Source organism: Orycteropus afer, unplaced genomic scaffold (assembly GCF_000298275.1).
Source record: "Orycteropus afer afer isolate SDZICR_OR568_19922 unplaced genomic scaffold, OryAfe1.0 scaffold00042, whole genome shotgun sequence".
NCBI lineage: Eukaryota > Metazoa > Chordata > Mammalia > Tubulidentata > Orycteropodidae > Orycteropus > Orycteropus afer.
The window spans coordinates 8,657,110-8,669,900 of NW_006921629.1; the positions used below are offsets into that span (position 1 = coordinate 8,657,110).

The 12,791-nt window shown below is 35.8% G+C and overlaps 1 protein-coding gene across 1 annotated transcript in view; it reads left to right on the forward strand.

Moving 5' to 3' along the window:
- Positions 1–12,791, forward strand: part of CPD (carboxypeptidase D) — an 87,102-nt gene that overhangs the window by 61,754 nt on the left and 12,557 nt on the right. Inside the window, exons 8-13 of the mRNA XM_007937561.1 lie at positions 1,319–1,428; positions 2,329–2,431; positions 2,889–3,031; positions 4,766–4,935; positions 6,292–6,615; positions 8,805–9,000. Of these exons, the coding sequence (XP_007935752.1) occupies positions 1,319–1,428; positions 2,329–2,431; positions 2,889–3,031; positions 4,766–4,935; positions 6,292–6,615; positions 8,805–9,000 (1,046 nt within the window). The remainder of the gene's footprint in view (positions 1–1,318; positions 1,429–2,328; positions 2,432–2,888; positions 3,032–4,765; positions 4,936–6,291; positions 6,616–8,804; positions 9,001–12,791) is intronic.

Here is a 12,791-nt window from a genome sequence, read left to right on the forward strand (position 1 = left end):
TGAATAGAAGTGGTGATAGCGGGCATCCTTGTCTGGTTCCTGTCCTCAAGAGGAATGGTTTCATCTCCCTTCCTCTCTTGCCCTTTCCTGGTAACCATGGAAGGATATTTCTTCCTGTGTATAAACCTGTTGTTGGATTTTTATAATAGTGGTCTCATATGGTATTTGTCCTTTTGTGGTGGACTCAGCATAATGTCCTCCAGATTCATCCACGTTGGGAGATGTTTCACAGATTCATCATTATCTTTTAATGTTGCATGGTATTCCGTTATGTATTTGTTTATCCATACATACATTGATGGACACTTAAGTTGTTTCCATCTTTTTGCTATTGTGAATAATGCTGCTATGAATATGAGTGTGCATGTGTCTTTTCATGTCATAGCTCTTCTCTAGGATATATACCTACGAGTGAGATTGCTGGATTGTATGGTATTTCTATTCCTAGCTTTTTAAGGAACCACGATATCATCTTCAGAGTGGTTGTACCATTTTGTATTCCCACTAGCAGTGTATAAGAGTTCCAGTCTCCCCACATCCTTTGTTGTTCACTGTTTCTTTTTTGATCACTGTCATTATTGCCAGGGGCAGATGATATCTGATTGTAGTTTTGGTTTGCATTTCCCTAGTGGCTAATGACTGAGAGCATTTTTTCATGTGTGTGTTAGCCACCTGAATATCTTCTTGATGAAGTACTTGTTCATATCCTTTGGCCATTTTTTATTTTCATTGTTTGTCTTTTTGTTATTGAGGTATTGAAGTTTTCTGCAAACTTTAGAGATTAGACACTTGTCTGATATGTGGTAGCCAAATTTTTTTTTTGCCAGTATGTAGGTTCTCTTTTTAGTCTTTGGGAAAGTGTTTTGATAAGTTTAGCTTTTTTCCTGAGTGTGAAATCAAGAGATCTGAGTTCTAGGGCTACCTCTGCTATCCATAAATCATTCACCCTCTCTGTGTTTTAGACTCCACATCTTCAAAAAGTATCAAATTTTACTCATTTTTCTGATCCTAATTATAATAAAAGTAAAATTATTTGAATTATATCCATATACTTCTGCTTTCAGCCTTGATATGTAAATTACTCCTGTAAATTCAGGTAGATTCCTAAGATTTCCAGTTAAGGTACTCTTTAGAGTTGTACATGGCTATTTCTTTTATTACTTACCCACTTTTATTTTTTATTGAGGAAATTAACTAGTAGCCTTGGCAAATTTTTTTATTGGCTTCTTTCTCTGGCAGTATTGTGAAAAGCTTATTTTATGTTAATGAGATACTTTGAGACAGATAACATAACACATTTACCTCTTTTCCTTTGTAGGTTCTTTGGTGGTGAACTACCCTTATGATGATGATGAACAAGGGCTCGCAACATACAGTAAATCACCAGATGATGCTGTGTTTCAACAAATAGCACTTTCTTATTCCAAGGTAAGCTTGTGTTTAAGCATAAGGTGCTGTAAAATTCTTTTTTTTTTTTTTTTCTAAAGTGCCTTAAATGTTCTGCAAGATTTACATCAAGTGCTTTCCTCTCAATTAAGCTTCCCATGATTTCTCTAATGCAGCCTTAGGGCTTTTGCTCCTTTATTTCTCCCCTCACTTTTGAACATACTATGTATAATGATTTCCTAAGGCTTCTGTAGCAAAATACCACAAACTGGGTGGCTTATAAAACAGAAATTTATCACAATAAGATAAGATAATTGTTGTATAGTGTGCAGAATACAGAGAGGCCATCTCAATCCTGCTAGAGGCCAGGAAAAGCTGCTTAATTTACATTGTATGCATATTATCAGTTTTTGGACTTTGAGCTTCTTGAAAGCATGAACATGAACGGGTTTGGAGGGTGGCACAGGGTCAGGATTTAGTCTGGGTTTTCTATTACTTGTAATTGCAAGTAATAATGAAGTCTTCTATTTTTTATTGATCACATTTCATTTTGATTTTAAAAAATAGATCATAAATTCACATACACAATAGTTATGGCATAGAAAGCTATACATTAAAAGATCTCACTGCCTTCTGTGGCCCCATCTACTCCATTCCCACTCCACACACCTTATTTGTAACCACTGTTAGTATTTTCCTATACCCTCCCAGCGTTTTTTGATGCAGATACAAACAAAAAGAATTAAGAATTCTTATTTCCCTCCTCACACAAAAAGTAGCATACTATCTACATTGATCTGTTTTTTTTCCACTAAGCAGTATATCCTGGAGATCATCCCAGATTTGATCTTAAGTATTCTTTTGAGAAAAAGAAATGTCAGTTAAATGAATGACCATATTACTTGCAATCATTCACTATAAAATCGTGTTTTTGTTTTTAAGGAAAATTTCCAGATGTTTCAAGGCAGACCTTGCAAGAATATTTATCCTGCTGAATATTTTCCCCATGGGATAACAAATGGAGCTAAATGGTACAATGTCCCAGGTAAACATTATTGTACATTAAGTCCACAGAATTTGATGGATTTTTCTTCCCCTGAATTATGCTGCCTGTCACTGATCTTTTAATTTTGAAAAAGAAACAGTCTTTTAAAATGCTACAAAAATATTAAGTTCAAAGCATTGAAAGTAACTTTTTCAGCTATTAAAATTTTGTGCACTTTGAGTGAAAGTAATGCACTGAAACTTGGTGAAAGTGTTAAATTTTACTTCTAACTGTTACAAAGAACCTTCGATGTGCTACCAGGAAATGTGAAAGTACAGGTGTTTTACCTGTATCACAGAACATCAAAGGAGCCCTCACAGGAAGGCATTAATTATTGTTTTTCAACCAAATGTAGATGAGAGATGAATATGGTTTTCACTAGGAATGCTGCTTACCTTTTGGGATCTGAGCTATTTAAAACTTCTTCAGTCAGTGATTTTAATTTTTTAACCTTTAGGTGGTATGCAGGACTGGAACTACTTACACACAAATTGCTTTGAAGTGACTATTGAACTAGGTTGTGTGAAATACCCACTTGAGAAAGAACTGCCAAAACTTTGGGAACAGAATCGAAGATCTCTAATCCAGTTCATGAAACAGGTGACTATTTAAGAATATTCTTTGAGGAAGAAGATAATTTTTGTGTGTACATGTGGTTTTCATGCAGTGATTTTAGAATACATCCTTTCTAGTCCAGTTTGACCCATTCATGTTTTAGTACATTTATCTAGAAAATTCATGAATTGAAATGGATTTGTTTGGATATGTGGGGAGGAGTTGAAGAAAATAGTTAAATAGATAGTGAAGTTTTGCTCTTAGTAATTAGTGATCACATTAGATCCTATCTTTATTTAAGTTAACTAACATAAATTGGATACTTATTCTAAGCATTTGTCAAGTGATAGAAAGATAGGCTGTGGGATAAATTTTTTTTTAACCTTTTATTGTGGTTTGGGTGGAAGTTTGCAGAGTAAATTAATTTTCCATTCAACAATTTATGCACATTTTTGTGTGTGTGATATTGATTGCAATCCCCGCAATGTAACAGCATTCTTCCCATTTTCCTGTGTTCCCTTTTTCCATTCATCCTTCCTTCCTGCCTTATGAGGTGTTTTTTTTTTTTTTTTTTTTTTTTTTGCAAACTCTCCCCTTTTGGTCTCATATGGTTGATTGTTCTAAGGATTGTGTTTCACCCTGGCATTATGGTTCACTTTATAGGCCTGTCTATTGTTTGGCTGAAAGATGATCCACAAGGGGTAAATGCTTTTATCCTTTCTCTTTTTGCCAGTGATTTACTGTGAAATGATTAATTTCCTTTTGTTTGGATATGCATTGTGGCCAGCAGGTAAAAATTACAAGAGATATGCTAAGGGTTTAATTAGGATAATCTGACTAATGCTTTGTGCCAGTACTTTTCCACTTTATTCTTTGTGCTGAATAGTATGGCATAAAGGCTGTCTGTTTGCATACTAATTTTTAAAAACATTTTATTCTGAAAAATTTTAGAGATACAGAAAAGCTGTAAGACTGGTACGATTTGGGACACTCCTATTCCTACACCTAGATTTGACAGTTGTTAACATTTTGCTGTATTTTACTTTCTTAGATTTAAATTATAGACACAAATTTTTTGCTAAACTAATTCAAACCAAATTGCAGATGTTATCATATTTTACCTGCAAATATTTTACCATGTGTCTTCCAAAAGTTAAGACATCCTCCTATATAATCAAATGCTGTTACCTCACATAAGCAAATTAACAGAAATTCTTAATATTATCTAATATTTACTCTGTATTTAAATTTCTCCCACTTGTCCCCAAAGTATCTTTTTTTGTGTGTATGTGATTTGGGTGAAAATTTACAGAGCAAATTCAATTTCCATACAACGAAAGTATCTTTTTATAGCTATAGTTTAGAACCAGGATCTAGTCAAGATTCATACATTGCATTTGATTGTTGTATCTCTTTACTCTTTTTAACCTACACTAGCTCTTCCTTTGTTTTTTTTTCAAATGACGTTTCCTTTTTGAAGAGGCCAGATCAGTTTACTTGTAGCATGTTCCATATTTTGAATTTGTCAGAATATGCTAAACTGTGTTCTTTAGATTCTTCATGGTAAAGACAAAACTAGCCTATGGAAAAAAATAGCCTTCTGGAAGCTAAAATGTTTTATTTAATGAATGTTTACTAAATATTTAGCTTTACCCTCCACTCCTAAATTCCTATTTGTTTCATACTTTTACATTATTAAGAATCTTATTTTGTCATCTGAGCTCTCAACAAAGATTGATGATTTTTACCATTGAAATCTGGTGTCCTTGTTTTACCCAGGCTCATCAAGGTGTAAGAGGATTTGTTCTAGATGCCACAGATGGCAGGGGTATATTAAATGCTACCATTAGTGTTGCTGAAATTAATCACCCAGTAACTACTTACAAAACTGGAGATTACTGGCGTCTCTTGGTTCCAGGAAGTTATAAAATCACAGCATCTGCTCGAGGGTGAGTGAATAAATGCTTTGAAATTGAGTGTTTGGAGATAAGACAAACATGCTTCCATTGTAGATGATTATTCCTAGACAGCCTGCTAAGCAACGTTTAGTTTAGTGTTGGGTAGCTTAGAGCTTGTTACACTTTCGACTCTCCTCTAGTGGCAAAGTGAGTGCACTAACTAGTAGGTGTAAGAAATCTATAAAGTGAGGCATCCTCAACAGTGGCCTCTTTTACCTTCCTCCTCTTCCTCTCCTGATCACCTGTCTGCTGTCCAAATGTAAGCGCCATAGTGAACGATTTCCTTTACCATTGGTAAAAATTCTGGGCAGGACCTGTTAGTTGATAAAACATTGTTCCTTCCCTGCTGCACACTTCTCATCATGTTATCCAATAAATACCACCACCTAACATTTGTACCATTTTAAGGCCTTTTAAAGCTCTTTCACAGACACTCATTTTTTACTGTCGTACATATGTCTTATGTTTTAGTGAAATTTACTTCTACTTCTTATTGCCATTTCTCCAAGTAAGACTACATTCATTTTCTTCCCCACAGGTTTTCTTTCCACAGAGATATATTTCTTGAAAAAAGAATGAATGAATTTATGATCTTTTATTTTCCCTGAAAAAAAAATTTCTTTATCTTTCCCCTCCTTTGCAGCTTAAAATTAGAACCACTTGACTGCTTAGTCTGAAACAGGATTTTTACCCTCTCATTGCCTTCTATGTTTTGTTAAGTGCAGATGTTTTTCTCTCCTTCTGCTACCTTGTTTCTGAAGAGGTGAACAACTGTTGACGTAAGAGTAAATACATGAAAACATTTAAGTTGTTGGTACTTTTTTAAAAACTTATTTTCAAATATCTAGTGGTCCAGAAATGGATGAGTTAAAACCTTGCACTAATCAATAATAAGAGTTTTTCTGTTTTTCTTCAGTTTTGACATAGTATTAGATAAACTAAAGCAGCAAGTAACTGAGAAATAGGGCAAGAAGGATGTGCTTGGTAAAGAATATCCTAAATTAGTATACATCAAATATTTTTACCCTCATATCCTGATGGCAGACAAGTAAACTCAGATTCTGTAAGACATAAGGGTATCTATTATAAGCACAAAATTTCTTTTAAAGTCATATGCGTAATCTTAAGAACACATTCATACTTGATAGTGAACTACATATGTGTTCTTTGTTTATTAATACTTAAAAAACTTAAATTATCACAGTTAAAAATTTTGTGTTTTAGAAAGATATACAGTGTTTATCTCAAGCACTCATGTACCTTCCATACCTTCCACATTCCTCTATTTTCCCAGGGCTTGGGTACTCCACTGAAGAAGTGTGGCTCTGGTCTTTCTCTTTATTACAGGTATAATCCAGTTACCAAGAATGTGACCGTAAAGAGTGAAGGTGCCATTCAGGTCAACTTCACACTTGTTCGATCTTCTACAGATTCAAACAATGAATCAAAAAAAGGGAAGGGGGATAGCACCAACACTGATGATGCCAGTGATCCAACTACTAAAGAGTTTGAAACTTTAATTAAAGACCTTTCAGCTGAGAATGGTTTGGAAGACCTCATGCTACGCTCCTCTTCAAATCTAGCTCTCTATCGATACCATTCATACAAAGACTTATCAGAATTTCTGAGAGGACTTGTAATGAACTATCCACAGATTACAAATCTTACCAGGTAAGGGTTATCTTCTTACTATTTTATTGCCTTTTTTTTTTTTTTTTTTAAAGAGGATACATTCAGTATTAGCCACATTGAATGGTTCTTGTTTATTTAGAAATATTTGGGAATAGAATGTATAGAGAATTGGGGTTTACTTATTTTGTAACAGATATTTGCTTGAAGATCTTTCTAACAATGAATCTTAGGAACTTTCATGAGGTGCACTGGAGAAGAATTTCTTGTTAGATTAGCAATGTATAGCCTGTGCAGTCAGAAAATATAAAATTATTCTTCTTAATGATCACTTAAACTAATTTCAAAACCTTTCCACTTCTGAGCTGCAGGCTTATGTTCTGACTAAATGTTGCTTAGTTTGTTTTGTTTTGCTGGGGGTGAAGGAGGAATTTGGAAGAAAATACAAACTCACCTGTCCAGGATCATGTGTAACTTTCTTTTTTCCAGTTAGAAAATAAAGCATGATTCCTGTCATTTCTGTACTACAGTCTTTATTCACAAGGAGCCTTGGTGACCCAGTGGGTAAGCACTTGGCTGTTAACTGAAAGGTTGGTGGTTTGAGCCCACCAGCAGCTCCATGGAATAAAAGACCTGGCAATCTGCTCCTGTAAAGATTAGTGCTTAGAAAACCCTATAGTGCAGTTCTACTCTGTCCTGTTGGGTCTCTGTGAGTTGGAATCAACTCAGTGAATGGCACACAGCAACAACAATCTGCTCAGTCTCCATTCCCTGGAGCTTTAGGAACATCTGACTCAGGGTCTGGGAAAAATTTGTATTACTTACTTATATAAAACTGATGACCAAGATGGCCTTTACCTTCACTTCCTGGGATTTCTCTGTCTCACTGTTTCATTATAGGTCCTCTTTGAAACCTGTTGTTGAAATGAGTTGCCTCCAACTCATAGAGACCATATAGAACAGAATAGAACCATGGTTTTCCCAAGGCTGTAATCTTCATGGAAGCAGACTGCCATATCTTTCTCCTTCAGGGTAGCTGGAGGGTTTGAACTGCCAACTTTTCAGTTAGCAGGCAAGCACTTAACCACTAAGTCTTGTTATAAAACCAAACCAAACTCACTGCTGTTGAGTCAAATCCAACTCATAGCAACCCCTCGTTGGGTTTCTGAGGCAATATCACTGTGGGAGTAGATTGCCCAACCTTCTTTGTTATAGTTACTCCAAAATTATTTCCATGGATTGTTGATCTCTATTGTTTGCCTATTGTATGGGCATTCACTTTTATTTTTTGCCCTGAGCTTATACTCTTAACTCAACTGATGCTTGAATTTTCTACCCAGTTCAGATTATAGTATCATATATCTCAGTTCCATATATAGCTTATAGGTTTTCTTATTTTAAAATAAACCAAAAATCAAAAGTTGTTTTGCTGTCCATTTACTCAGTTAACTTTTTTGTTTTTAAAACATTCCAGTTCAAGAAGAAATTTTTAATTAAATATTTCCCTAAGATATGGAACATCTGCCTGTGGTAGGACACAAGACTCTAGGTGGTAAAGCAACAGGCACTGAATATCACTAAATAGCAAAGTGAGAAAGTAGTAACTTTACGATCTTTTTTGATCCTTCTCATTTTAATGCTTATGTGTGTGTGTATGTGTGTGTGTGTGTTTTTCTGTTTAACTTGTAAATCTCCCTTTCTATCAAAGAAAACAGACCTTATTAAGCTCAATGTTCTTGGCAGGTAGAGTCTTTGGCCATTGTTTTATTTTCATTGCATTAGTTTTACTGTGATACATTTCTATAGTAAAGTGTAACATTTCTTATTTACATAAAGTAGTTTTATTAGATTTAAAAAGTGAGGTTCTCTGCCTTTGTGGCTATTTAAATATTTGTATAACAAAAAATTAAGTAAGATAATTTAGAAGAACTGTATTAATTAAATAATAGCAAAGATTATAGAAGATAGGACAAATACTGTGAAGAATGACTGAATTAGAGAATGCTGAACTAAATCGCAATCTTGCTTAAATCTGATAATATCTTACTTATATTCTGCTGTCTTCGATCGAGGAAACCTAATTTTCTTAAGGTTTTCTGACAAAATGATTAACTCTTTAGAGACTTTTTTTTAAACCTTTACATGTTTTGTTTATTTATTTTTTTAAGTCCACAAGTCAGCATCAACATAATGTATGATTACTTGCTGACTTTTGTTTCTGGTTTTGAAAGTTTGGGACAGAGTGCTGAATATCGTCACATATGGTCCCTTGAAATCTCCAATAAGCCCAATGTGTCTGAACCTGAAGAACCAAAGATTCGTTTTGTTGCTGGTATCCATGGAAATGCTCCAGTTGGAACTGAACTGCTTTTGGCTCTGGCAGAATTTCTCTGCCTGAACTACAAAAAAAATCCAGCTGTTACCCAAGTAAGAGAACAGCCTTTTTTTTTTTTCAAATTTTATTGTGATTTGGGTGAAAGTTTACAGAGCAGATTCATCTTCCGTACAGCAATTCACATACACTTTGTCTCATGACATTGACTGTAATCTCCCACAGTGCAACAGCTCTCCTCCCACTTCCTCCCCATAGTTACCTCTTCCCTTCATCCTTCCCTCCCATATACTCCTGCCCCCCGAGCTGTGTCCTTGTGCATACATAGCCCTTCTAGAGAATAGCCTGTTTTGACATACTTTAAAAGGAAAAAAATCTCAGTGATATGTTCGTATCAAGGCACCTTTTTAAAAATTCTTAATCTCTTGTTAGGTTTTTACTTTTAGTGCGTTATAAATTTTACCCTTTAAAAATGGACCATCTTCATACATACTCATTCTCATTAGTCTCTATTATGTTTCTTTGTACATGGTGAGAAGCATGTTGTTGTTATGTGTTGTCAAGTTGGACCTGACTCACAGTGACCCCTCCTTGGGTTTCTGAGGCGGTATCACTATGGAAGTAGATTGCCCAACCTTCCTTCCAGGTAGTGGCTGGTGGGTTTGAACCGTCAGCCTTCTGGTTAGCAGTCAGATGCCTTAGGTACTACACTACCAGAGCTCCTGAAGATTTACATTCAGTCCTCTGCTCCTTTATTTAATGGCTAAGTTTTCTTCCTAACTTCTACTCATAGGCCTACACATTCTTACATTAGAGACTTCTATCCCTAGTGAATTGAAACTAGAGCACCATATTGAAACATATGATGGAAAACAAATAGTTTTTCTTCTCATATAGTATAAATTTGACATCAAGAAGCCTGCTAGGAATTTTAGTCAAAGCAATATGGCGTTGTCTGCTTTAGTCATCTATGACTGCAGGAAGGAACTAAGTTTTGTCCAGAGGCTTGGTCTGGATTATCCAGTCTAGTTCTGTGATGTCTCAGAAAAAGAAAGGAGAATGTATATATTCTTGATACTATCTCTACTGAACTTAGGAAAGGGGAAGAGCTAATATTTGTTGAGTATTTACTGTGTGCCAGGTACTGTACTGGATATTATACATACATCACTATAATTACAATTACTTAAATTTTATAGATGTGGATACTGAATCAGAGATTGCATAATTTTTAGGGGTTACACTGCTAATAGATAGTGAAATTGGAATTTCATTGTAAGTGTATCTCACTCTAAAGCCCCCATGCTGCTTTGTTATGCCATATAGCCTCCCTCAAAAGAGGTTTGGAAAGAATTGATGTCATAATTAGGTGAAATGAACTTAAATCAGACTGGACCAGTAATTATTGTACCAATAAAAAAATTCCTTGGATCAAACAATAATGAAACACAACATAGCAAAAGCAGTGCTCCGGGGGCAGTTTGAAGCAATAAATGCCACATCAAAAAAGAAAGAAGTAGAAATAAATGAAACATAAAAGAGAAAAATAGAATCAACAAGACTAGAAGTTGGTTCTTTGAAAGGATTCATAAAATTGACAAACCACTGGCAAATTTAACAAAGGAAAAGGAGAGGATGCAAATAACATGAATAAGAAATAAAATGGGTGATGTCACAGTAGAACCAACTGAAAGAATTGTGCTCCAACACATTTGAAAAGCTAGGAGAAGTGGAAAATTTTCTAGAAACGCAGTATCTACCCAAACTAACACAATCGGAGGTAGAAATTTTGAACAGACCTATCACAAAAGAAAAAAATCAAAGAAGTCATAAAAAAAAAAAAAAAACCTCCCAACAAAAACAAGTCCTGGCCCAGACAGCTTCACTGGCAAATTCTACCAAACATTAAGAGAAGAGCTCATACCAGTTTTACTCAAACCCTACCATAATGTGGAAAAGGATGGAATACTCCTGAACACATTCTATGCAACAAGCATAACACTGATACTAAAACCAATTACAGATCAATATTGCCCATGAACATAGATGCAAAAATTCTCAACAAAATCCTAGGCAATAGAAACCAAGAACATATCAAAAAATATAAACATCATGACCAAGTGGGATTCACACCAGGTATTTAAGGATGATTTGTCATTAGAAAAAGGATAAAAAAAAAAAAAATAATCCACCACATAAGTAAAATAAAAGAATCACATGATCTATAAGATAGATGCAGGAAGGGTATCTGACAAAATCCAATACCCATTCTTGATTTTAAAAAAAAAAAAGGCTTAGCAAAACAGGAATAGAAGAGGAATTCTTCAACATAATTAAGAGCATATACACCAAACCAATAGCAATCATTATTCTCAATGGAGAAACTAAAAACATTCCCCTTGCAAGTGGGAACCAAACAAGGATGCCTTTTATCACCACTCCTATTCAGTATTGTATTGGAAGCCCTTGCCAGAGCAATAATGCAACAAATGGAAATAAAAGACATGCAAATTGGCAAAGAAGTAAAACTCTCTATTTGTAGATGATATGGTCATATACAAAGAAAATCCCAGATACTCGACAAGAGAACTACTGGAAATAATAGAAAGATTTAGCAAAGTGGCAGGATGCAAGATCACTATACACAAACAAATTGGATTCCTTTACACTAATGAAGAGAATTCTGAAAAGGAAATTAGGAAAGCAATACCATTTACATAGCCACCCAAAAGGTGGAGTTGTTGTTGTTGTTGTTATGTGCTACTGAGTCGGACCTGACTCATAGCAACCCCTCCTTGGGTTTCCGAGGCAGTATCACTACGGAAGTAGATTGCCCAACCTTCCTTCCAAGGAGTGGCTAGTGGGTTTGAACCACCAGCTTTCTGGTTAGCAGTCAAGTGCCTTAGGCACTATGCCACCAGAGCTCCTAAAAAATGAATTACTTAGCACTAAATCTAACCAGAGTCACAAAAGCCCTTGTGGTAGTTCAGTTTGTATGTCAATTTGGCTGGGCCTGGTTGAGTGGCTGGGCAGCTGGTGGTAGTTATTCCCCATGATGAGACTGGCAATCAACCTCATGGTGGGATCTACCACAAGCAACTGAGTAGCTGCTTTTGGGATGTGGTCTGCTTCCTGTATATGAAGAGAAGCCTTGGGGATAGTCTCTAGCTTGTAGCACACTTGGACCCCGCATGTAGCTGTGTCATTGTTCAGCAGCCTGCCATGCTCTGCCGACCTTGGGACTTACAATGGGTTTAAATTAATGGCCTGCCGTGTGGTTTGGTAACATCGGGACTGTGACTTTTTACTTGTCAACCTTCGGTTTGTCAGCCTCAGCAGCCAGCAGCTGTCTGAGTGAAGAAATGCCTCTAGCTCCAGTGGGCCAGGAGCAGGAGGCAGAGCTGAACCCCAACGTTGAGGGGCTTTCACCCAGCCCCTAGAGCCTGGTACTTTGAACTTGGATTTAAAGCCTCCAAATTGTAAGAATAAACTCCTGTTTGTTAAAGCCATCCCATGAGTGGTATATATTCCTGTCAGAGCGGCACTAGGTAACCAGAACAGACCTGTACAAAGAAAACTACAAAACTTTACTACGAGAAATCAAGAGATCTACACAAATGGACGAATATACCAAGCTCATGTGTAGGAAGACTTAACATCATAAAATGTCAATACTATCCAAAGCAACCCATAGATAAAATGAAATCCCAGTCCATATTCTATTATCTTTCTTTAAAGGGATAAAAAAACTGATCACTAACTTTATATAGAATGGAAAAAGACCCCAGATCTGGTAGCATAGTACCTAAAGCACTTGACTGCTAACCAGAAGGCTGGCGGTTCAAACCCACCAGCCACTCCTCAGAAGGAAGATGGGGCAATCTAC